Raw genomic sequence first — 24,666 nt, 5'->3', positions numbered from 1 at the left:
TTCAGGTATGTTTTAATAGACTGATGCAATGGAGAGTGATGGATTTGAAGTCGATGGAGTTTGAATCTGTTAGTACTATAAGTAATCTTGAGCAAATTACATCTCTTTGGGTTTCAGTTTCCTCATATGTAAAATCAGTGGTTCAGATTGGGTAACTTCCAAGGTTCTCTGATACTTATAGTCTCAACAGTGAAAATTCAGTTAAGTGCCTTGCTTTTTTATCTTTGTTTTAATTTACTATTTACATTGGTATTTCTTGTTTCTCCCATTAGAATGACCTGGCTTTGGAAAGATTATTTTTCACTTTACTTGTATCCCCAGATCCTAGTATGTGCCTGATATATAATAGGCACTTAATATTTATTAAACTGCTCAAGGTGACATTGCTTCTGGGAATTATCTGTATAGAAATGAACATTACATTTGTAAAGCCTGAGTTTTTTTTTTAATGATTTTAATGATTCTAAAGAGCCAGAAAGGAACAAATCCCTATTCTGTTACTTTACAGATGAAGCCATGAGATTCTAGGAAACAAAGCTAAAGCAAAGCACCAGTGACACAGTATACCAATCAAAACTTTCAGATCACTTATTTGGTTTTACAATCCCATGGCTACCTAGCATAATGCCTTGTACATCGTAGTCACTTAATCTAATATACAAACTCAAATCCATCCTTTAGAGTTTTCATAAGAGGTCCAATCTCCTAGATTACTTTAAAGTCGAGTAGTACAGCTTTTAAATATAATTTGTATTTAAAGGATTTCTGTCCTTTCATGCTGTTTCTGATATTTCTTCCTATGTACCCTCCAAATGATTTGCATTGTTTCACTGAATTCTAGAAATTTAATCCTTGTCTTAATATCTTTTTTATCCGCAAGCATGGATCTCTTCTTTAGGCATCTTTGTTAATTCCCTATTCACTCAGGTATATTTCCCTTTTTCACAAATATTTCCCCATTTTCCTCTAACAACTTTTCTGGTTGGATAAAGTTGGATAAATCAGTTTCACATTAATTATAAAGTTCAATTTTTAAACTATCTTGATTAACATCAAAATGAACTTTATTTAATGACCACAATTACTAATCTTTTTTATATTATTGCTACTATGCCTAATTTTTAGTTGTCTTATCCACACAGGTTGTGATTTGCCCAGGGTTAAACACATAATTGAGTTTCTTGATTCCCACCTGGTCTTTTTTTCCCCAGTGCAACATGATATCTTTCAAAAGAAATTAAGAATGGGAAAAGAAAGGAGTGGGGAGTGGGAGAAAAATTAGAAGGGTACAATAATTATCATGTCAGCCACTTATGAACACATACCTTTATCTGTTTAAAAAACTTTTACTTTTTTTCACAACTTAAAAGACAATTGTGAACTTCATAAGTTGTGAACAATGTGTTCTACCTGAGAAATGATGGATAGCTATTAATGCCACTTGACAGAATTGATAGATTGCAAACTAGATTGTAAATATATTGACTTCTAGTCTCATACTTTCTTCTATAGCATGAAGGGCAAAAAGTGGTTGAAAAGCGGTGGAAAAGACATAACTGCTTAAGTATTGCTATATATATCTGAACTAGATTACTGATTGCTTCCAAGCCACATCCAAAGGCACCCAAGAGGCTATAATAGGCCTCATCACATCATACTGGTTGATTCACAAGGATCTTTATAGAATATCTAATCCTCCCCTGTTTTACAAAGGAGAAAACAGGTTCAACCTACATCTATTGACCTGTTCAAGATATGTCAGTGTTAAAGGAAAGACTAAAATACAAGTCCTTAGACTGTTAAGACCAGTGTTCTTTCCAGCACAACACAATTTCCTGCCTCTTTTTAAGATTTTTACTTCAAAGTATCCACTTGGAAATCACCCATAAAATTACCTAATGTGATCACAATTAGAATGACCTTTTTTGGAATATTAAATAAATTTGGGGAAAAAAGCTTCTCCACCTGTCACATTGATGTTAAGATTCATACAAGGAGGGGAAAATTGGAAGAATGGGAAAGTAGAACAAACTTTAAGGAACTGAGTGAAGGGCAAGATTTGTTAATGTGGTTCTTTTCTTATTCCCTCTCTTTGATCCAACCTTCTTCTATTTTAGCAGGAAGAGAATAAAGTCACAAAAAGGTTGAAAAGTGACTTCACCTAACTCTACCCATCTCCACATTTCATGGTCAGAAGGCTGAAGACAGTCTTTATTTATCTATTTCCACAGTTGAAGGGAGTTTATTTAGGCATTGAGAAATTGAGACCTATTGAGAAATGCTGATCACTATTAACAAGGCTACTTAAACTTCTACTCACAACCTCTTTTCCCCTGAAAATTTTTTATATGGACCCGGGTATATAGCCTTATAAAATTATTTAGATGTATAAACTAAACATGTATTGATAATAAATTATCATTCACACCCACTACATTCAGTTACTTAAACAAATTAGCTTTGTTCTGAAACAATGGCAGTCAAGCCAGACAGAGGGCTCAAGAAAACATTTGTCTCCCTTTATCTAGAAGATCACTCAGGTTAGCAGGTCAAGTCAATTAACCTGTGTTAATGTGCCTGAAAAGTCTAGTGATAGCTATTAACCTTTCTGATTTCACTGATGCAGGAACTCACCTACTAATGCAGTTTTGCACCCTGTAATTTCTAGTCTTAATAATAACAATGATTTTCATCTTAGGAAGTTTGCCTAGAGCACTTGACAAGTTAATTGACTTGCCCATGGTTTCACAGACAATATGTTTCAGAGGTGGGATGTGGGGTTCAAGTCTTCTTTGATTTGAGCCATCTTCTGTCCACTACTACATATTGCCTCTTGTGCAGTTTAGAACCAATTTTTAGTAGTTTTCATCCTGAGCAGGTTCAAATCTGTATGAATTTCAGACCAATCTAATTCAAAGACAGTTTTGTAAAGTAGACAACCCATCAGTTAAAAAAGATTGCAGTAGTTGAGACTTTGCTATTTACATTATCAAGTAAGAAATTACCTTAATATATATCACCAAAATAATAAAAGAGTTCTAACAAAATCAAATGTTTATTTGATGGCTAATTCAAATTGAGAATCAGTTTGGATGCTGTAGGAAGTTAAAAGATATGATAATAATTTCAAATAACTTATCCTGTGGTTGGTAAATACTCAAAACCTTGTTTGAAATAAGGCAATAAATATTTAAATAATACAATGAATAGTATAAGTGTGCTCTAGGACTTCAGAGATTGGAGAAATCAAAAGAACTTTAGGGTGAGGAAAGTTTATATAGGTAGGGGGCCAGATTATGGAGTTGTGAAAGTCAGAAAGAGGATTTGAACATTTTAGCAAGAAAACTATTTCTCTTTCACTGACTCAATGAAAAAGTTGTTTCTTTTTTAGTGAAGAGGTTAATGAAAGCAGTGTTTTCTTTACTGAAAGAGTGCTAAATGAAATAAGTATTGGTTAGCAAGAAAGAAACTAAAAGCTCCAAGATGAGAAACTGTTGCATTAGGTTAGGTATGGATTTTTAAGGTCTAGACCAGAGCATTATTAATGAAAGGATTAGCTACAAGCACTCTGATATGACACTGATGTAAAGGAAGGAAACAACAGTAATTTTAAATTTTGGTCCTGAATGATAGGGGAAATGATGGTAATACAGAGAAAGCCAAAGAGCTGATTTTGGAGAAAATATATATTAAGTTTAAGACATACTGAACTTGAGATGATGGTAGAACATTCAAGTAGAAATATCTAGGAAACAGCTAAAGATCTAAAATTGTAGCTTACATGAGATCAAACCTAAAAAGGGCGCCATTGGCTAAGAGGCAGCATTTGAAACAATGGAAATGATTTGTCTCAAAGGGCATAAATAGATCAGAGAGCTATTATTTAACTTCGGTTAATATTACAATTAGAAAGTAAAAGCCAAGATTCGTCCAGATTCAGAAAATTAGGCTAATGACAGAAGCCAGAGTGGTTAGGAATATCAAAGTCTAAAGTTATGAGGAAAAAACACTGAATTTAGCAAGAGAACAAGAGTAATAGTATTTTCAGCCGTTTGGAGATTAGAATGAAACAAGGAGCTAAGAAGTTATGAGCAAATGAAGGCATTGGGTTGGATGGAATTAACAGACTATTATCCTAGGTGAGGGCATACTATTTGGAACCAACCACTATCAATAATAAGGTTTTGCCTTATTGGTGTACCAGAACATTATATCTCCTTTCCTGATCAGTACTGGAAACAAATTCTAATCTTCTATCTTTCCGTCTAGATTTCTAGATGATGAGCCATACAACTTTCTTATTTCTGTAGGACTAATACTTTTGTTTCTATTTTTCAGTCTCCTTGCTCTCTTCCTTCCTGAGTACATCTATTGATCATCTTCTATGTATCTTAGTAAGAATCAGAAACTCTTTCCTTATGACCTTTTTACAAAAGAACCTTTTGAATTCATTTGCATAGTCCATAATATTTACCTATAAAAGTGAGCCTCTGTCAATCACCTAGACTCATTCCTTAACCAAATGTAAGTTAAATATTTCTTTACATTATTTCATCAGGGTTAATCTTTTATTTCTGAGAAATAAGAAGCCAGGAAACTCACTCTCCTGTCAGGTCCCAGTTCTAGCTTATTTCCCTATGGAAAAATCACAAATTACAGAAGCAAGATTTCATACTTTCCCTTCAGTACAAGGGACAAAGGGGGAAGGAAAAGATTATTTTTAGGGCTCTTTATTTTGCCCAGTAGTAGGACACAGCCTTCTCTCATGTTGGCCAAAGTCTGAGTTTCCCTTTTTGTACTATGAGAACAATTTATTATATAATACTACCCCCCAGGATGTTCTGAGGAATAAACAAAATCTTTGGTAATCTAAAGGCCAAATATCAGAAAATTATCCAAAAATTCAACTTTCTTGTCTCACATATTCCTTTTTTTCAGTTGGGGAATCTTCAACTATAGGGACAGTGAAACACCACTCCCCATCTCAGAGGTACTTATTATAACAAGGAGAGATCTTAGAATTGCTTTTAGTTTGCAGAAAAGAGGAGTCTTTTTAAATGAAGATTCAATCTCCAAACTCTTCATTAGCTCCTAGTGACTACCCTTATGCATCTTTGCTGGCATAGCTGAAACTGACCCATTAAGTGGAAATAAAGTTAGGGCTGAAAAAGAATTTTCCTACATTTGTTTCAGTCATATGACTTTTATTCCCCCTGCCATCTTTGAACCTGTCAAAAAGACAACTTCCTAAGTGAAATATTGCTTTTGCTATCTGGAATCATTAGGTAAGGAACCATTCTTAATAGCTTAAGGTTTTATCCTGTGAAGTACCAAAATTTTAAAATGTTTTTAATGGAAATTTAAGATAACATGATACAATTCTAAAAGTAGCACATAGCCTTTTCTAAATGACTCAGTATCGTTATGCAAAGTATTATGCTACGCTAGAATGAAGTCTAAACCCTACTGAGGTGCATAAGCCTGAAGGTTATTTGTCCCTGGGCTAAAATGGCCTGAGATTGACTCCTTTGAATTTATATGTTTCTTTGTTTTGCTCCATCCTGTTGTCAGCTATCACATCTGGCTGCTGCTTGATGCATTCCTTCCCCTCTTTCTAACTTCCCTTCTAACTTGCTGTTTCAAAACTGACATGGGTTTGGAAGCCAAATAACCAAGTGTCCTGGAAGTGTATGTAAAATAAAAATACAGATTCCAAGTAAATCTCCCCAGTGAGTAAAGTTGCATGAACTGTGAGTCTGGCTAGTCCCTTAGCTGTATTCCAAACTTTTAAAGATGCTGAATAGCTGAATTCCATTATATGAGGTATTTCTATATGAACAGGTTTCCATTATAAATGATTCCAGCTTGCTAGTAAATGATTGCACATTTTATCAAGCTTTCTTTGCAGTCACTATATTCAAAGACTTGTCTGCAATATGGATTCTTTGATGCCGAATAAGGTTTGAGTTCTGACCAAACCCTTTCCCACATTCACTGCATTCATAAGGTTTCTCTCCAGTATGAATTCTTTGATGTCGGATAAAATGTGAGCTCTGACTAAATGCTTTGCCACAATCTCTACATTCATAGGGTTTTTCCCCACTGTGGATTTTCGAGTGCTGAATGAAGCCTGAGTTTCGACTGAAGGCTTTCCCACACTCCTTACATTCATAAGGTTTCTCTCCAGTGTGAATTCTCTGGTGTTGAATGAAGTCTGAACTATTGCTAAAGCCCCTCCCACAATCCTTACATTCATAGGGCTTCTCCCCAGTGTGGATTCTTTGATGGTGAATAAGGTTTGAATTACAACTGAAGGCTTTCCCACAGTCACTGCATTCATATGGTTTCTCTCTGGTATGAATTCTCTGATGAATAGTATAACCTGTACTTTCACTAAAGGCTTTCCCACACTCGTGACATTCATAGGGTTTTTCACCAGTGTGGATTCTCCGATGTCGAATAAAAGCTGAATTTTTTCTGAAGACGATTTCACACTCCTGGCATTTATACTGTTTTTCTCTGACATGAAATCGTTGATGCCGAATAAGGCTTGTGCTCCACCTGAAGGCTTTTTCACATTCATTACATTTGTAGGGCTTTTCCCCTGTGTGGATTCTCTGATGTCGAAAAAAGTCTGAACTTCGATTAAAAATTTTATCACATTCTTTACATAGGTAGGACCTGTGTCTTCCAGCAATCCTCTGTATGTCAGGGAATGTACTGACACTGATATCTTTCTCTGCTTTTTTATGCTTCTTACTCCTTTCCTCTGTGAGAGTGCTCTCATTCTTCACTATCCTTTGTAAAAACTCTTGCCTCATTCTCTCCCCTGGGGTGCCTGCTTGTTGCCTCTCTAATTTCCAGATATCTTGAAAGGTAGAATCCAGAATATCCCTCTGAAATCTGTCTGTTATTACTGTTGGTGAGTTTGTTTCTTTGAAAACTTCTGGCTTTGGATTTGGCTCTTCATACTCTGTCCTGGTCTCACCATCTGACACAAGAAATAGAAAACAGATGCTTGTTGAATGTAATTTACAATACAAATGTCACCCATTATTGTTGTTATAATTATTCTGCAGGGAAAAAAAGTGTCTTATGATTGAAACAGATATAGGAAAATTCTCTTTCTGCCCTAACTTTATTTCCACTTGGAGAGTCAGCCTCCTCAAAGAGTAGCTATAGAATTCAAATGTGAAATGATACATTCAAGCATCTACCACAGGACAGAAATTCTAAGAAGCATTTGGTGAATAATAAAGCTAGTATAATGTAATGTACTACATTAATGTAATACAGACCCCATTGCTTTTTAAAAAACCATGATCTACTTTTTGATAACTTTAATGTTAGGACTTTCTCCTCTTGGTAGGAAAAAGGAACAAGCATGTATTAAGTGCCAGCTGTGTGCCAGGCATTTTGCTAAAGTACTTTACAAATATTATCTCATTTGACTCTTACAACAACTCTATGAGGTAGGCACTATTATGTATATTTTGTGACTGAAGAAACTGAGGCACATAAAGGTTAAGTGACTTGTCCAAAATTTAAAAAAAAAAAAAAAAAAAAGCTAGAAAGTGCTTGTGGCAAGACACTAACTCAACTCTTTTTGACACCAGACCGAGTGCTTTATCAACTGGGCCATTGAGATGACCTTCTACCTGTTGTATCTTATTACAGTAGATGACAGGATACAAACGGGTCTTGACAAGTTGGAGGATGGGGCTGAATCTATTAAGATGAGATTCAGCAGGAATAAAGTCTTGCACTTGGATAAAAAACAAAAACAATTCTATTAGTGAGGCATCGATGCAGCATTTCTTAAAAAGATCTAGGGGTTTTAGTACACAAGTTCAATGTAAGTCTCATAGTGACATGGCAACCCAAAAGTTGGGTGATATTAAGAGGGACACAGTGTCCAGGAATAGGGAAGTAAATTGAAAATTTATGTTCATGGGACCTTAATTGTATTCAGTTCTGGATATCAGAGTTAAATAGCACTGATAAGCTACTAAACCAGCCTTACCATATGCTGACCTGCAGGTTTGCATTTATAATTGCTTTTTGGACATTTTAAACTGCATGTTCCATGAACATTCTAAATTTAACATGTACAAGCTGAACTCATTATTTCCTGCCCATTCCCCACCCCTCCAAATCCTCTCCTTTTCCTTAATTCCCCAGTTATATGTTACAGGGAACCATCTTACTCTCAGTCACCTATACTTCTTACAACCTAAGTATCATCCTTGACTCCTCATTCTCACCCTACATTTCCAGTCCATTGCCAAGGCCTATTGAGTTTATCTCTGTAACATCTCTTGCAGAGGCCTCCTTCTTTCCCCTGACATTGCCACTACCAAGGTGCAGGCCTTCATCATCTTATAACTGGACTAGTCTTCTGGACAATCATCCTGCCACAAGTCTCTTCCCACTCCAATCACTCAGCTGTCAAAGTGACCTGTCATGTATGACCATGTCATACCCCTACTCAGTCAACTTCAGTAGCTCCCTATCCTCTCCAGAGATTTAAAGATGTGAAATGCTCTATTTGGTGTTCAAAGTCCTCTACAACTTGGCCCTTTCCTGTCTTTCTTAGACCTAATAACACACCACAACTACTGAAATTCAGTAATATTTGCCTCCTTACTATTATTCAAATAAAACATTCCATCTCTTAATAATAGCTATTTCTATTCATCTTGCTTTATTCCCAATAAAATATCCCATGCTAGATTTTGCTCAATGTTCTAGCTTACTGACTTTTTTTGGGAGGGGAGCTTGCCTATCTCATCCAATGTTAGCTATATGTCCCAGGCTTTTACCAAAAGAAAATTTGATAAGCATGCTATTTTTTCTTTTAAAAAGTCACTGATGAATTTCGATTATACCAAACTGAAAAGTTTTTGTACAAACAAAACTAATGCAGACAAGATTAGAAGGGAAGCAATAAACTGGGAAAATATTTTACAGTCAAAGGTTCTGATAAGGGCCTCATTTCCAAAATATATAAAGAATTAACTCTAATTTATAAAAAATCAAGCCATTCTCCAATTGAAAAATGATCAAAGGATATGAACAGACAATTCTCAGATGAAGAAATTGAAACTATTTCTAGTCATATGAAAAGATGCTCCAAGTCATTATTAATCAGAGAAATGCAAATTAAGACAACTCTAAGATACCACTACACACCTGTCAGATTGGCTAAGATGACAGGAAAAAATAATGATGATTGTTGGAGGGGATGTGGGAAAACTGGGACATTGACGCATTGTTGCTGGAGTTATGAACAAATCCAACCATTCTGGAGAGTAGTGCTCAAAAAGTTATCAAACTGTGCATACCCTTTGATCCAGCAGTGTTACTACTGGGCTTATATCCCAAAGAGATTATAAAGAAGGGAAAGGGACCTGTATGTGCACGAATGTTTGTGGCAGCCCTTTTTTTAGTGGCTAGAAACTGGAAACTGAATGGATGTCCATCAGTTGGAGAATGGCTGTAAATTGTGGTATATGAAAATTATGGAATATTACTGTTCTGTAAGAAATGACCAACAGGATGATTTCAGAAAGGCCTGGAGAGACTTACACGAACTGATGCTGAGTGAAATGAGCAGGACCAGGAGATCATTATATACTTCAACAACAATACTAGATGATGACCAGTTCTGATGGATCAGGCCATCCTCAGCAACGAGATCAACCAAATCATTTCTAATGGAGCAGTAATGAACTGAACTAGCTATGCCCAGAAAAAGAACTCTGGGAGATGACTAAAAACCATTACATTGAATTCCCAATCCCTATATTTATGCCCACCTGCATTTTTTATTTCCTTCACAAGCTAATTTTACAATATTTCAGAGTCTGATTCTTTTTGTACAGCAAAATAACGGTTTGGTCATGTATACTTATTGTGTATCTAATTTATATTTTAATGTATTTAACATCTACTGGTCATCCTGCCATCTAGGGGAGGGGGTGGGGGGGTAAGAGGTGAAAAATTGGAACAAGAGGTTTGGCAATTGTTAATGCTGTAAAGTTACCCATGCATATATAACCTGTAAATAAAAGGCTATTAAATTAAAAAATAAATAAATAAATAAAAAGTCACTGATGGAAATATTAAATAGAATAATCAAATACAAATTTTTGGTCTCCTATGTTAGAGATGACTTCTAAACTTCTAAACCTATTAAAGACTATTTTGGGTTAGATCACTTATCTGGCTCTGAATCTACTTAACTGTTTAGCCCATATTGCCTAAAACTAGTCTGTAAAGATAAGGTAAAAGATAACAACTTCTTTGCCTAAACCTAGGTAAAACATAGCATTCTCCTTATCTACAAGTTTAGTAACACTGTCACAAAAGAAAATAAGATTAGTAGAACATTACCTTTTCTTAATGAAGAAGCGTGAGATTTTGATGATTACCAATCCTTTCTAGATGCTCACTAATTATCACTTTAAGCATTTGGCCAATTTTGGCTAAGAAGAATAGTTATGAGAAGGCAGAGGTTGGCACCTAAGATAAGGAACACTGCTTATGTTGGACTTGGTTAAGCATGTTAGTTCTGCTCAACTCTTATTATTATAAGGGATGTCTTTCTGGGATGACAAAGGGGAAAGCTATACTAAGAAAGGAGGGTTTTATACAAAAAAAAAATTTATCAGTAAAACCTTTAAAAATATTTTTAAAAAGAGGCATAATAAGAGAAGTAAAAATTCTGCTACTCTATACCAAACAGATACCCCTTCCCCAAAATTTATTAAACAGCATGAAAAAGCTATTTATTAGCAAAGGTGAACTTTGGGCATAGAATTTCATGAAGGCAGAACCACAGTTCATCTGTAACATAACATATGTAAAACCTTTTGCAAACTTCAAATATTAGCTATTACTAATAGCAGTATTCTGCCCTCATCTCAAAGTACTTCCTCTTGTAGAAAGCCCAGATGATCTGAGCATCCAGGGTTCTTTATAGGAGAGAATGTAGCTTGCTGGCTGGGTTCTAAGAAACCCAGACTCAAGTTTTTCAAGTGCTGTTTGTAACTTAGATGCTAATTATGAAGGAAATCAGGCTGGGCTACAAGGATTTGTTCACATCTTGAATGGCCAGAATGGTAATAGTGAGAAAACTAGCATTATGCCCCAAGAGTGGCATGTGAGAAGCAAAGTAATTTAAGTGCATTTGGTCGAGTAATTAGTCCAACCTGGAGGCCTTTGCTTTTCTGGATCATAGATCATGATAACTTTATGAATGAGGTCTGTTTCACAGAAATTGTAAGGTGTTGCAAAAACAAAATTTTTTTCTACTAGGACTTTTTCATCCTTCCTTTGGCCATGTTTCTTCTGCCTGAATTTCTCAAGGTGTTCAAGGTTTGGGGTCAATCTTCTGGGCATCTAATTTATGTGGTCGGCTACTGAACTTCTATTCCCCACACAGTTATGGTAACATAGTCAACTAATTCTCCATATTAGAATAGTTACTATACAATATTTCTTGTGTGATGTTCCAATTAAAGTCACCCATTCTCATCGTTCCTGTCCTATTTATGACAACAACAGTATATCAAGATGACTTGTTCCTCTCTCAGTCAAGTCACTGCAAAATTCTTAATACTTGCTCAGAGTGAGATCCTTACTCATCTTGTTATCCTTCCTAATAGCTATTGTAGTTAATTTGCTAGTCTAGTACTTGTAAGTCAATAAAACCTGTGGAGTTGTTTTTTTTTTTTTTTTTTAAACATAATGATTTTGATCTTTTCTTTCAACTTGGGTTTCAAATCTCTTAACAATTTTTGTCCAAATCCTTCCAATTTGATTATTTTTTCCATGTGTTTGATGACAGGTAGATAGGGTGTCTCCAAAATTGACATTTAGAGATAAGTTTAGAATATGCATGGAAAAAAATTCCAAATCATTAATAATTTAAAAACAGTAATGTTAAAACCAGCTTGAAACTCTACTTCACATCCATAAGATTAGCAATGATGAGAAGGTACAAAATTAATCACTGGCAAGGACACAAAGGAACTTCATGTTTGGAACTCACTTCTATTGCTTTTCTGAAGCTTATCCTTCTGCCTAGAGTTCCCCTCTCCATGAGTCTAAAAGATACATCATTTAAAGACCAGCTCAAATCATAACTGTTCCATGAATTCTTCTCTTCTTATGCACATTAACCATTCCCATCTCTAAATTTCATTGCCCTTTTAGTCAATTAACAATAATTTGGCATTTCATTAGTTTGAAGTCTGCTTCAGGTTTTCTCTGAAGCTGCAGGAAAAATAACAAAAACAACACTCCTTTATAACAAAGTAGTAGTCGAGAAAAATAGATCAATACATTGGCAACACTGTATTTATAAGTCAGCACCTCTACTCCATCATTCCTGAGTTTAGAGACAGGTTAACCTGAAGAAGTTAAGAGTGTGTCTAAGATTTTTCTTGTATCCACAGGGCTGTAGAGAGAAATTGTTAGATCATTTCATCACTTTGCTTAAAAAAAAAAAATCTTCAGTGGCTCCCCAATGCCTCCTGAAAAACGTTTCGGTCCCTGAGTCTGTCAATTCAGAGTCCTGTACAAGTTGGCACCACCTTTTCCTTGTTACTGCCTTCCAGGCAAAATGAATTATATGCAATCAGCAGACTTGAACCTTTGCTACTTTCTTTGCTCCTGCTGTTCTGTCTATAATGTCTTCCCTCTTGCTTCTGCCTGCTGAATCCCAATCTATCCTTTAAAGGTTTACTCAAATGTCACCTATACCTCTCTAATATACTTAAGTTTTTTTGTTTTGATAATTATATTTTAATATAGTTTCCTTTGTAATCTTGTGTATTTTATTTGAGGCATTTATGACCATTTTTCTATTAAAGGACCTGGAGGCTTTTCCAGACTGTCAAAGGGGTCTAGGACACAAAAAAGTTAAGAATCCCTGCTGTATACTATTATCTATATTTTTGCCTTCTAGAATATAAATTCAATGAGAGAAGGAACATGCTTTCCCTAAACTTGCATCTCTCTATACTGCACAATAATCTGCACATAGTGAACCATGTTTAATGAGTGAATTAAAATGTTAATTATTAAATAAGGACTCTACTTACAAATTGACTTACTGATTAGTAGACAAAGAATGGAGGCATGATAATAAACCAGATGGAAGGTACAAGGATTCAAGAAAATGAAATACAAAAAATATTGGAGTAATGAGAAGGATGGAGCTTATTGGTCATAAACACTAACTTCTGTACTGAGTGATCATACACAAGTAACTATTTCAAGACAAAGGAAAAAGATGGGAAGGAAAATGAATTTATTGCTTTGACTTTTACAGGGAGTAATGTGTTCAGTCAGATAATCCTGACAAAGATAGACATTTAAGGTCACAGATGGACTTCATTCAACCAACCAGTAACTGATTGTGAGTTTAGGGAATTTTTAGAGATTCTTTCCACCTAATAACTCAAAGAACAGGACATATAACAGTGAAATATTTTAAGTATATGTGAATTCTCAGCATTTCATAAATAATATGGACTATGTATAATAATGTATGTGTAAGAAACTGACATGTTCCTTTGTACTCACCAGAGCATATCCCTTTTAGGTCTTCTTCATTCAGACTGCTCTGAAGATTCAGAATCCATACCTCTTCCCTTGGGTCCAGATGAGAGATCACAGCAGTTTTTGAAAATGAAATTCCTGTTTGAGGCAAAGACAAAAACAATTAAATTAAGGGGAATGTTAAGAATTGGGCCCATTAAGGAAAGGATAAAAATGGGAGCAGGGGCTAAGACATATAGATAAGTGGGGAAATGAGTAGAAAATATTTATGAACTTAAAGGCATCCTGTATAAGCTAGGAATACTGGGATAGAACTCTACCCAGGACTTAAAAAAATTTAAGAAAGGTCATAATATGATATGCAAACTTGGTTTGTTTATAAAATTTAGAAGAAAGTAATTCTCATAAGGTCCAAGCATCCTTTTCCATAGATCTAGTTTTTGAATGACTTCTAAAATAATTATTTTTTCAAAAAAGCTAATCTGATTATATAGAAAAGTAACAAATCAAAGAGCTTGAAATATGACGTGATAAATGAATAGTCAAGAAAATTGTGACAAAAGGTTTTATAGAAATATGAGCAAAAACAAGAACAAAAAATGCTCTCCCAATCCCTGCCACAGAAAAATAGGACAATCAGATTGTTTGAAGAGCTATGTTTTATGAGTAAAAAAAAAAGTTACAAGCAGTGATGTTGTTAGTTTTTGATCTTTGGTCACTCACGTATGCTTGAGCTAACAAATGGAAACATAAGAGGCTTGCTACCTGTTACTGTGTCTCAGAATCAAATCTGTTACTTTACTCATATCCTAGGAATGAAGAGATATTTGCATATTGGGAATAGAGGCACTGAACATGTAAAGCATTATGCTGGGATCCCTTCAGTACTCCTACCCTCATCAGCTCAATGAAATAAAAGAAAATTGAGGCAGTAATAGTCATATATTAGATCAAAGGTACCTAACTTTTTCTGTGTCACAGATTCCTGTGAAAGTTTGGCAAAGACTGTCACAGATCCTTTATCAGAATAACGTTTTTAAACACGTAAACTATATCTGATAACAAAGGAAATCAATCACATGGAAATACAACTATCAAAATATTTTACAAAAAATCAGTTCATGGATCCCAGATTTTAAGAATCCCTGAACTAAATGAATGGAACATAGACTTAAGAGAAGAGAAACACTGAATACTGAAACAATGAGAAACAGGGAGACTAAGGATGTTAACAGTAGGATATGACTATATATAATACATACATATACATATATATATATATATATATATATATAAACATTTTGAAAAGTTAAAAGGAAAAGAAACTGATCTGTTCATATTCACTGACATATATATATAACAGGGAGACTAAGGATGTTAATAGTAGGATAAGACTATATGTATGTATGTGTGTGTGTGTATGTGTATATATATGTATATATGTTAGAAGGAAAAGAAACTGATCTGTTCATACTCACTGACTTATATGTATATACCCACACTCAAACACACACCTTTTAGGCCCTCTCCATTTGGTGCAACCTGTGGATCCAGACTCCATGGTTCTTCCCCTTGCTCCAGCTTAGAGATCACCGCAGGTTTGGGAAATGGAAATGCTGCTCAAGGGAACAGAATGTGTCAGAATGGTGAATGGAGTTACACAGAGTTGTCCCTGAATTCTATCTTAGTCTATGCATATGAAGGGAATTGTCTATTAAATTGTGAAGGAGACAACAGAGTAAGGCAACTTTGGGAAACTAGGTCTGGCTCTTAGTGCCAGGAAGACTGAACAGGGTCAGAAGGGAGTTCTAGGTTTCAACAACAAGGAAAAAACAATTCTAGATGGGAAAATCCAACAGAGACTACAAGTACAAGAACTTAAGAAAGACTTCCATATTATAAGAGAGATCAGGGTCTCCTTTAGAGAACTAAAGTAGTGCTCTGAGGATTCAGCATAGAGTGTCATCTATTTCCCACTGCAAAGAGAACAAAGCACCCCAAGAAATAGGAAACAGTCTTGCTTTAGGGCCAACAGAATCCCTGAGATGGGGGTATGATCATCTTAAGGCTTAGGTCATCAAAGATTCCCAGGATCTAAGAAGGAAATCAGAAAACTACAAAAAGAGAATTCTAAGTCAAAATAGATCAAAAGTCTTACCCAAGGACACTATGTTTCCATAATTCTCCAGCATCACATCCTTGTATAGGGCCCTTTGAGCAGGGGCCAGATCTGCCCATTCCTTCTGGGTGAAGTACACAGCTACATCCTCGAACATCACCGACTCCTGAAACAACAGATTCCTGCTGCCCCAGGGACAATCCCAGTTTCTGTGAGGTGCAAAATTTGTAGCATAAAGGACCAGAAAATGGGGCCTATTTGTATATACCACTCTAATCAGATGTGAAAGGTTATATATAGGGAAGGAATATAAAGTAAAACTACTGAAATAGGAGAATGACATGGTAGGTACTCCAGTTCCTTTATCTGAACATGTCCTTTTTAAAAATTGTTTTTATTATTCTCTTTTGTTTGTACATCATCTCTATTTCTCAATATATCCCTCCCAGATAGCCATCCCTTATTACAAAGTACAAAAAAAGAATGTGGGAGAGGGATGAAAGGAAGAATATTTTAAAAAATATTAGCCAAATTATCCAAAAAGTCTGAAATTATATGCAATATTCACAAAGTCCCCCAGCTCTGCAAAAGAACAGAGGAAGAAGTCTTTATATATATTATTCTTTAGATTCAAGTTTGTCATTTTATTTTTAAAGCTTTCAGTTTTGATTATTTTGTTCTGTCCATTTTCATTTGTGATGATCATTGTATATATTGATTTATAGTTGTACAGTGCTAAAAGGTAAAAAAAAAAACAAAAACAAAACTTTGTTTTCCTTCATCTACTTAATTTTGCATCAGTTCATTTAAGTCGTCTCATCCTGCTCAGTATTCACTATATCCATTGCATCTTTATAACAAAGTAATATTCCATTATTCCAATTGATGGACATGTGCTTTGTTTCTAGTTCTTTGCTATCACAGAAAATGCTGCCATAAATATTTTGGTGCATATGAGACCACCATTTTTCTCTCAACCTCCTTGGGTTGGCTATGGCTAGCAGCATAATTTCTGGAAAGTTTAGATGTTTTCAGTAATGTTCTTAGCTTAATTCCAAATTTCTTTCTATAATGGATGTAACAATTATTTATTCATATTTTTGGCTCAGAATACTAATTTCATTGAATTTATTCCAGGATTTCAGGGTCAGTTACTGTTACTAAAGGGTTGTCTTACTACAAGCCTAGAAATACCAGTCTTTAGAATTAAAACAAAATCAAGAATTATTTTTTTTCCTTCATCCTGGTTTCTTGATGGCAGAACTCCTAGAAAAATGTATATAGCTACTAGATATAAATTCATGTATTTCTATTTCAAAGGAGCCCTTTTAAACATGAGTCTATTATCTCCTTCCTTCCTTTTCCACCATATTGCATGTTTCCTTCTTTAAAGTTCTAGTAACTCTAAGCCCTCAATTCTGCAAGGGTCACTAACCTTCCAAATGCAAGCTCAGGCAGTGATAGAATCTGATTCAGCAGGTTTCCATTGTGATGCAATATTGAACTTTCAGTCTATTAAGCTTCCAAATCTTTTTCACAGAAACTGTTGTTTAGCCATGCCTCCCCTATTCTGTGTCACAGATTCCTGTGAAAGTTTGGCAAAGACTGTCACAGATCCTTTATCAGAATAACGTTTTTAAACACGTAAACTATATCTGATAACAAAGGAAATCAATCACATGGAAATACAACTATCAAAATATTTTACAAAAAATCAGTTCATGGATCCCAGATTTTAAGAATCCCTGAACTAAATGAATGGAACATAGACTTAAGAGAAGAGAAACACTGAATACTGAAACAATGAGAAACAGGGAGACTAAGGATGTTAACAGTAGGATATGACTATATATAATACATACATATACATATATAAGGTAATTATAAGGTAATTAAAAAAAAAAAATCCAAGCATAGATCTTTTGCATTTGTTCCTTTAAGTTCCATCTTAATTTAGTCCATTGTTATCATCAGCCAAGCTATTTTAATGTTATTTAGGTGAGCGGTTCCTCCCATTTTTATTTACAAACCTGATCCTCTCTATGCTTTTTTTGGTACAAGCTATATTTGCTAGTTACCCACACGGGATAGGCTAAGGAACTGAAAACATTTTCATGACTTAGTTGGCTCAAAGAAGACTAAATTCTAGACCTAATGACATTAATTTTTGGTTGTGTGAATACAAAGAACCCCAAGGAGCTTCAGCTTCTCTAAGGTATTACCTTAAGTGTACTAAGGTGGAATACCATGGGCAATTTATTTATTTATTTGCTGAAGCAATTGGGGCAAAGTGACTTGCCCAGGGTCACACAGCTAGGAAGTGTTAAATGTCTCATTTGAACTCAGGTCCTCCTGACTTCAGGGCTAGTGCTCTATCCACTGTACCACCTGGGTGAGTGTCCCTTACCATGGGCAACTTAGAGGAAGGATAAAAGAGGTCGATTTAGCCAGTTCTTAATATATTTGCTGTGTCTCCTTATAAACTACTGAATGATCTACAAGAGTCTCATTTCATTCCAACATTGGACATAAACTACTAGGAGCTAGCTCAAGTGAGGTTCAGTCCACAGCAACTTTAATCTGTCACCAATAATAAAAGCATGGTTATAATGCTTGCTACTGAGACATAGTTTAATCCTTGGCATTACCTCAGTGGATTGATTGAAGCCAATGCTTCAACATATCAATTATACCTAATTGGGTCTGTTTTCTTATCAAATGAACTGTAATTCTGACAATGAGGAAAAATAAAAGTACTACCGAAAAGGCCTTGGACTTTACTTAAGAGACCTAGTTTTGAATTCTGACTCCAGCAGTTGTTAGCACACGGGCAAAGTCTCAACTTCGCTTAACTAATTGGAAACTAACTAATGGAAACCCAAAACTTTTTCTTTCCTTGTTGCTTTCCAGTCTCTTTAACTATAAAACAGGGAAGTGATTTATACCTAAATAAATCACTGTTAAGAAAAGCACTTTATAAGCCTTAAAGCATACAAAAAAAAAAAAAAAGTCTCATATAATTAGCTCACAAATGTTTTATTTCCAGCACCCAGCCTAGTACATCCTTCCTGTTAGTACCAATAAGGGCTTGTTGAATGAGTGATTGAAAACAGCTTTCTCTTTCTTTCACACTTAAGAGATGAACTGGTCTTAATCTATATGGGAAAAATTGAAGCTATCTAGTGGGAGGTTACTTCATAAACACCAATATTCACCATGTTGCATTTCATTAGTTTTCATTTTTCTTTCTCTTTTAACTATGTATGACCTACACTGGCAGTTTGTACCCCTAAACAAACAAGCGCATATGTAAAATATTACTCTATTTCAACCAAAAAGTTCAGAGAAGTTGGGACCTCTCCAGGGTCTCACAAGTAGTTAAGGGGCTGAGCAGGGATTTAAACCCACATCCTGACTACAAACCACTACTCCTCTAAAATAATATAGTGTGAATTGTAGACCGGACAGAAAAATAATCTATCAAAGGAAAGTTTCTATAGTCCCTATCAGGATTTCTTTATAGCCAGTTCATTCATGTATTCATTTGACAAGAATTTCTTTAATTACATTAGAACACTGAAGCTGATGCCAAGCAATAGTAATAGCAGTCAACTCACATTTATTCAGCACCTAACAGTTTACGAGTAAGAACCCTGAAGGGTTGGACATAAAGTTTTGTTATCCTTATGGGTAAGGAAACTGAAATTCTGAGAGATTACGGAATTTATTCAAGGTCACCGCTAGGATATGGCAAAGTTGGGAATCAACCCTAGGCTTGAGGACTCCACTTTCAGTGATCTTGGTAGCATGACAAGCAGACACTATTAGTGGGTATGAATAAATTTAAGAGATAGCAACATTTTCATATCTAAATGAATCCATACTCTTCAGGCCAGCTATCTGAGAACTCTACAGTTACCCTAAAGATGTTATCACTGGTCAAACTCTTTATGATACTATTAGCCAATCAGGAAGCCATTTAAGAAAACCAGTCATCACTTTATAGCCACATTTTATTTATTTATTTGAACATACACATACACACAAGAAAAACCAACCAAAAAAACAGAATCACCCAGCTTGATCACACATCTTATCAATTAAGCTTTGCTTTAAGAACCAAGTTGTCTGATATAGGGGCAAGCATGTTGGTCTGACAGTCATGGGGCCTGGTTTTATTAAACAGTTGGATGATATTGATCAAATCTTACCCTTTCTGGGCCCCTTTCATCATCAACATCATTGTTAAATAACAGATTTGGATTAAGTAGTCTCTGTAGACTCTTCCGTGTTTACATTCTAAGTTTCTAAAAAATGTGTTTTGGCTGCTCTCCCCCCTCCCCCTTTGTAAAAGTCAAATCAACTTCAAAAGGCAACAATTTGCTAGTTTTTACCTTCTTTCTTATTTAGAATGTTGACAAATATAACATTCAAGAATGCAGTTTGTGCAAGGTAGAATACAGAAAAATCTTATCTCCTATGACCTCAGGTGTTTAATTCTATTATTGAGGTTTTAAGTTGCATTAGATTGAAAAAAACACAGGGTATAGGTAGGGAGAAAGCTGCAACACAGAGTTGACTCAATTTAGCTTTTGTTAAAGCATAATCTTCCAGGTTATTATTTTTTTTATATGTACAGCTGCCAATTATGTCTCTCATAATATATTTATACAATTGATTAAAAAACATAACTTAAATGCAGAACTTGACATTTATTCCTATTATATTTTAGTTTTCTGCTTCTGGCCATTGTTACTAAGATTTATAACTAGAAGAAAAATCAGAGCTCATTGTATCCAAGTCCCTTACCCCCATAAAGAGGAAACTAAAGGCCAGAGAGGGGAAGAAACTGGCCCTATGCTCCAATTAGTAAATAGAAGAACCATCATTTGAAACCAGATCCTCTGCCTCTAAAACCAACATTCTTTCTCACTTATCAGGATTTTGTAAATCTTGACCCACAATATTAGCTACACCTAGATCAGCTATAAATTTAGTGATTGTGCCATTTATGCTTCCAGCCAAGTCACTGATATGACAGAGGAACAAAGCAGTGGTACCATTCACCCCTCTGGTTGGGTCTACACTCAATAAAATACCCATCTCTTCTTTGGATTGAATTCTACGCTAAGCTAGAGTCCCTAATGATAACACTGCTGGTAGATGCAAGCGTTGTCACTCCGGTTTCAGGCACAGGATTCAACAGATTTGTCCCCTGGCTTCTGCATTAGCTTATCTCCATCTCAGTTGACTAGGAAAGAGCAGAATGAATCACAGCTCACCTGGGGCTTGGTTGTCAGGAGCACAGATGCCATGACTTCTGTGCTCCCCTATTTTGTAGGGGCAAGAACCTCAGGAGCTGAAAAAGAAAGCAAGGTATGACATAAATTACATCATTGGACCTGTCAGTCCTGTCCACCCAAATATCTATTTGGGAGAGAGAGAATCAGAATCCTTAGCAACGTTCCTGAAGAACAATGACATGAAGAGAGTGATATCTTGACCTGCAATTGAATTTGGATTTGAATGAGGCAAGTCAGTGCAAAGTCATCAGCCTAATTCACTGTCCAGGAAGTCAGGAAAGCTGTGATGGCCTCCCTGATGCCATCCTTGGCCTTTTAAAGTGAAGTCTTTCTCAGGTCTGAAGTCTGTCTCAGATAAGATCCATTAGTAATTAAAGGTAAGAAGGGAGGCAAAAGATTGTCCTAAATCACAAAAAGAATCAACCTGGGAGGCCATCGAGGTTTCTGGAAAGAACAGTCAATTTCAACCAAAACTGGAAGAAAGATTGAAGTTTTGGGCTGGGAACAATTACAAGTCTATCAGTGAGAGCTAGAGAGATTTAGGTTTAAAGACATAAGCAAATAGTTTATCTCAAAATGCTTGGGTAACTCATGCACAAACTGCAATCAGGTAGAGGAAAATATCAAAGTACCCATGCCTAGGGCTTTGCCTGAAGAATCAAAAATTTGAGGCAAAAAGTATGAGACAAAATTACCTAATAAAAGAATAATTAAAAACAGCCATTATTACATAAAAAGTAATGGCTTCCAAAGCTCAAAACGAAGAGATTCCTCGGAGGGATAGAAGTATTGAAGTGAATGTTAAATGGGACAAAAGTTGAAATGCTGCTTGACCAAATATTGTTCACAATGTAAAATTATAATTCTTTGAATGAAAAAAAATAGGCATACAAAAAAAATATTACATGTAAAAGAAAATTTTAATGGACTTCTAAATTTGGTTTAAACTCCTTTTGAGCAAACACTTAATGTGGATCAGCACCTACTTAGCAATTCTTTTCCCAGTCTTCCAGATTCAGAGACTGGTTCTCTACACACTATGCCAAGCTACCTTTACATAAAATTACCAAATAAAAACACCAACCAATTTGCAAGAAATTTGTCATTTACTAAATTGTAAACATAATCGTTGAGTTAATCACTAAAACAAGGTGGAAAAGAACTTTAAAATGGCAAATACAGGAAGGTGAGACAGCTAGATGGGCAAAGCACTGGGCATGGAGTGAGAAAAACCTAAGTTCATATTCAGCCTCAAAGTTGTTCTGAGTACCAAATAAGAAAATATTTGTAATGCGCCTAGTATACTCTTAATATCTGTTTTCTTCCTTCCTTTTTTCAATTGAAACGGGGTCATCTACAGTCATTCTGATTTACTTTTTGCCACTGGATTCCAAAGGCTAGAGCGAGGCTGATGACTTTGCAATAGCTTGACCTCACTAGAATCCAAATCCACTTAAAAGTCAAAACATCACCCTTCTGACGTCACTGGTCCTCTTCCAGAATCAAGGACAAACAATTCTAGAGGGACGGAAATTGACAAATGCCAGCAAGATGCCTTCTCCCGTCTCCCCCCTCAATTTCTCTCGCTCTCCCCGTTAGGCAAACCCGGGCTCAGTGGCACACGTGGAACGTCGCTAACTCCACGAGATCTCCTCCTGCCTATTTTTCTGCCCGCGCTGCAGACCCTGCCCCAGCTATCTACAAAATACAAATGAGAACCTGGGATTCCCTCCAAAGATGCAAGGGGGAGGGGGATAACCGTCCTGGCCCGCGGCCCCCTGCAGGCGTGGCTCGGGGCCTGGGGGCTTTAAGTCCCAGCAGGAGTAGCGCTGAGGGAACTGCGCCCGAGGGAACGGCGCCCGAGACCCCGTCGCCCTCGAGTCCCCGGCAGTAGGAGAGCGAAGTGAAGCGTCCACGCCGGGGAGGGGCACGGGGGAGGGGAATGAGGGCTGGGAGAGGACGCACCTAGATCAGACTCGGGCGGGCTCTACGTCTCCTAACTCCTCCTAACTCCTCCCAACTCCTCCACTTCTCGGTCACCAACCAATGCCCTTTACTGCGCGCGGCCTGCGGGGGCCGGCTGCAGCTAGCGGGGCGGGGCGGGCGCGTCGGCCCAGAAGCCCCTCCGAGCCTCAGGCGAAATTCTCCCCCCTCCCCCCCGCCACGTCTCACGTCTGACCCTCTCCCCTCCCGCCCCATTCCCGCCACTTACCGAGACAGACTATGGGGAAGGAGCCCCGGGGCGGCCGCCGCCGGGAAGAACCGTGGCGGTTAAGGAGAACAATGGCGGATCTGGAAATACGTACGTCACCGGGAGTCTTCCGGTGCCGAGAATGAGCCCCCCACCTCTAGGATGCGAGGAGGTCACTTCATCTCGATGGTTTCTTTGTTCCTATTTTCCGCCCCTTTTTTCAGTCTCAGGAACTGGGGCGGGGAAATGGAAGCAGGAGGCGGGATCACTCTCCCTATTGGATGGCGGGGTGGAGGCTCACCCAATGAACGGGCGAATCCTGGAGAGGGGGCGGGTCCGCCCTTCCTCGGCGCACAAGTACAACAAGCATCTGTGACAATCCTGTTACTGGCTTTTTGCTTACCCGGCCCCGCCCAACGGCCGCCTTCGGGAACATGAGTCCTAGTGAAGTTCTGCAAATCACTCTACATCATTTAATCACCCACATCATTTCCCGAAATGTCTCCCCCCCAGGGAGGGAGCCAGATCTCAACGCCTGCATGAATGCACAGAATGATTAATGGGGAAATTTTCACATGACGCACAAGTAGAACCGACATCAGATTGCTTACTGTTTTAGAAAAAAGGGAAAGGGAAGGAGGCAGAGATCGAATTTGGAACTCAAAATTTTTTTTTGAATGAATGATAAAAATTATTTTTACTCGTAAGTAGGGAAAAAATAAGATTTTATCTCAAAAACTCTTCCTTGATTCATCAGTCTTTTCTAGTTTGTTATCACATATCTCTTCTCTTTTTTTTGAGCCAGGCTCCTTGTTATCTACAATAGGTGCCTCAATTCTGTTTTTCCTTTAATTCCCTACAATCTAGTTTCTGCTCTTATTAATTAGAGAAAACTTCTATTTTCAAAACTGCCAATGATCTCTAATTTGTCAAATCTAATGATTTTTTTATTCCTCATTCTTCTTGACCTCTCTGTAGCCTGTGATATTGTTGATCACTCTTCCAGTGTTCTGCTCACATAAAGTTGGGAGCCAGTCAAGAGGGGATAATTGGTCACCTGCCTAATCACTAGTCTTACACTTCTCTACCACTAGGCAAACACATTCTTTTTTTTTTTTTTTCTCCTGTACTCAACAGTACATAATTTTTTTTCTAATTACATATAAAAATAGCTTTTAACATTAATTTTTGTGAGATTTTTAATTCTAATTTTCTTCCTCTCTCCCTAATATCTTCCCTCTCCAAAACAGCAAGCAATCTGAAATAGGTTATACATGTACAGTCGTTTAAGCATGTCATGTTGTGAAAGAAAAATCAGAACAAATGTGAAAAAACCACAAGAAAAAAAAAAGTGAAAATAGTATGCTTCTATCTACATTCAATCTCCATAGTTCTTTCACCGGATGTAAATGACATTTTCTATCAGAAGTCTATTGGAACTGTCTTGAATAACAGTATTGCCAAGAAGAGCTAAATTTATCATA

At 36.6% G+C, this 24,666-nt stretch overlaps 1 protein-coding gene across 5 annotated transcripts; it reads right to left on the bottom strand.

Moving 5' to 3' along the window:
- Positions 1-390: 390 nt before the first annotated feature.
- Positions 391-23,411, bottom strand: LOC100917491 (zinc finger protein 664). 5 transcript variants are annotated; one of them, XM_031960021.1, is made up of 7 exons: positions 23,204-23,410; positions 20,971-21,047; positions 17,124-17,273; positions 15,728-15,897; positions 15,084-15,185; positions 13,594-13,707; positions 391-6,991 (listed from the first exon to the last, which is right to left on the bottom strand). In XM_031960021.1, exons 4-7 carry the CDS (start codon positions 15,843-15,845, stop codon positions 5,892-5,894), a joined length of 1,434 nt encoding a protein of 477 aa, XP_031815881.1. In that variant the 5' UTR covers positions 15,846-15,897; positions 17,124-17,273; positions 20,971-21,047; positions 23,204-23,410; the 3' UTR covers positions 391-5,891. The 5 variants fall into 5 exon arrangements, with proteins under 5 accessions (XP_031815881.1, XP_031815887.1, XP_031815859.1 ...); XM_031960027.1 differs by having other exon boundaries at positions 15,728-15,854; XM_031959999.1 differs by lacking the exon at positions 17,124-17,273 and having other exon boundaries at positions 15,728-15,854; positions 23,204-23,411.
- Between the last annotated feature and the right edge of the window lie 1,255 nt (positions 23,412-24,666).

Source organism: Sarcophilus harrisii, chromosome 1, assembly GCF_902635505.1.
Source record: "Sarcophilus harrisii chromosome 1, mSarHar1.11, whole genome shotgun sequence".
In the NCBI taxonomy this organism is placed as follows: Eukaryota; Metazoa; Chordata; class Mammalia; order Dasyuromorphia; family Dasyuridae; genus Sarcophilus; species Sarcophilus harrisii.
This window is presented reverse-complemented; position numbering and strand designations above follow the sequence as displayed.

Excerpts from the sequence above, each read along its gene's own strand:
- LOC100917491 (XM_031959999.1), bottom strand. The coding sequence starts at position 21,003 with ATGGCATCTGTGCTCCTGACAACCAAGCCCCAG. Across the intron at positions 13,708-15,083 it reads AAATGGAGAGGGCCTAAAAG|GAATTTCATTTTCAAAAACT; the intron begins GTGTGTGTTTGA and ends TGCCTCAAACAG. Across the intron at positions 6,992-13,593 it reads CCTAAAAGGGATATGCTCTG|ATGGTGAGACCAGGACAGAG; the intron begins GTGAGTACAAAG and ends TTCTTGTGTCAG.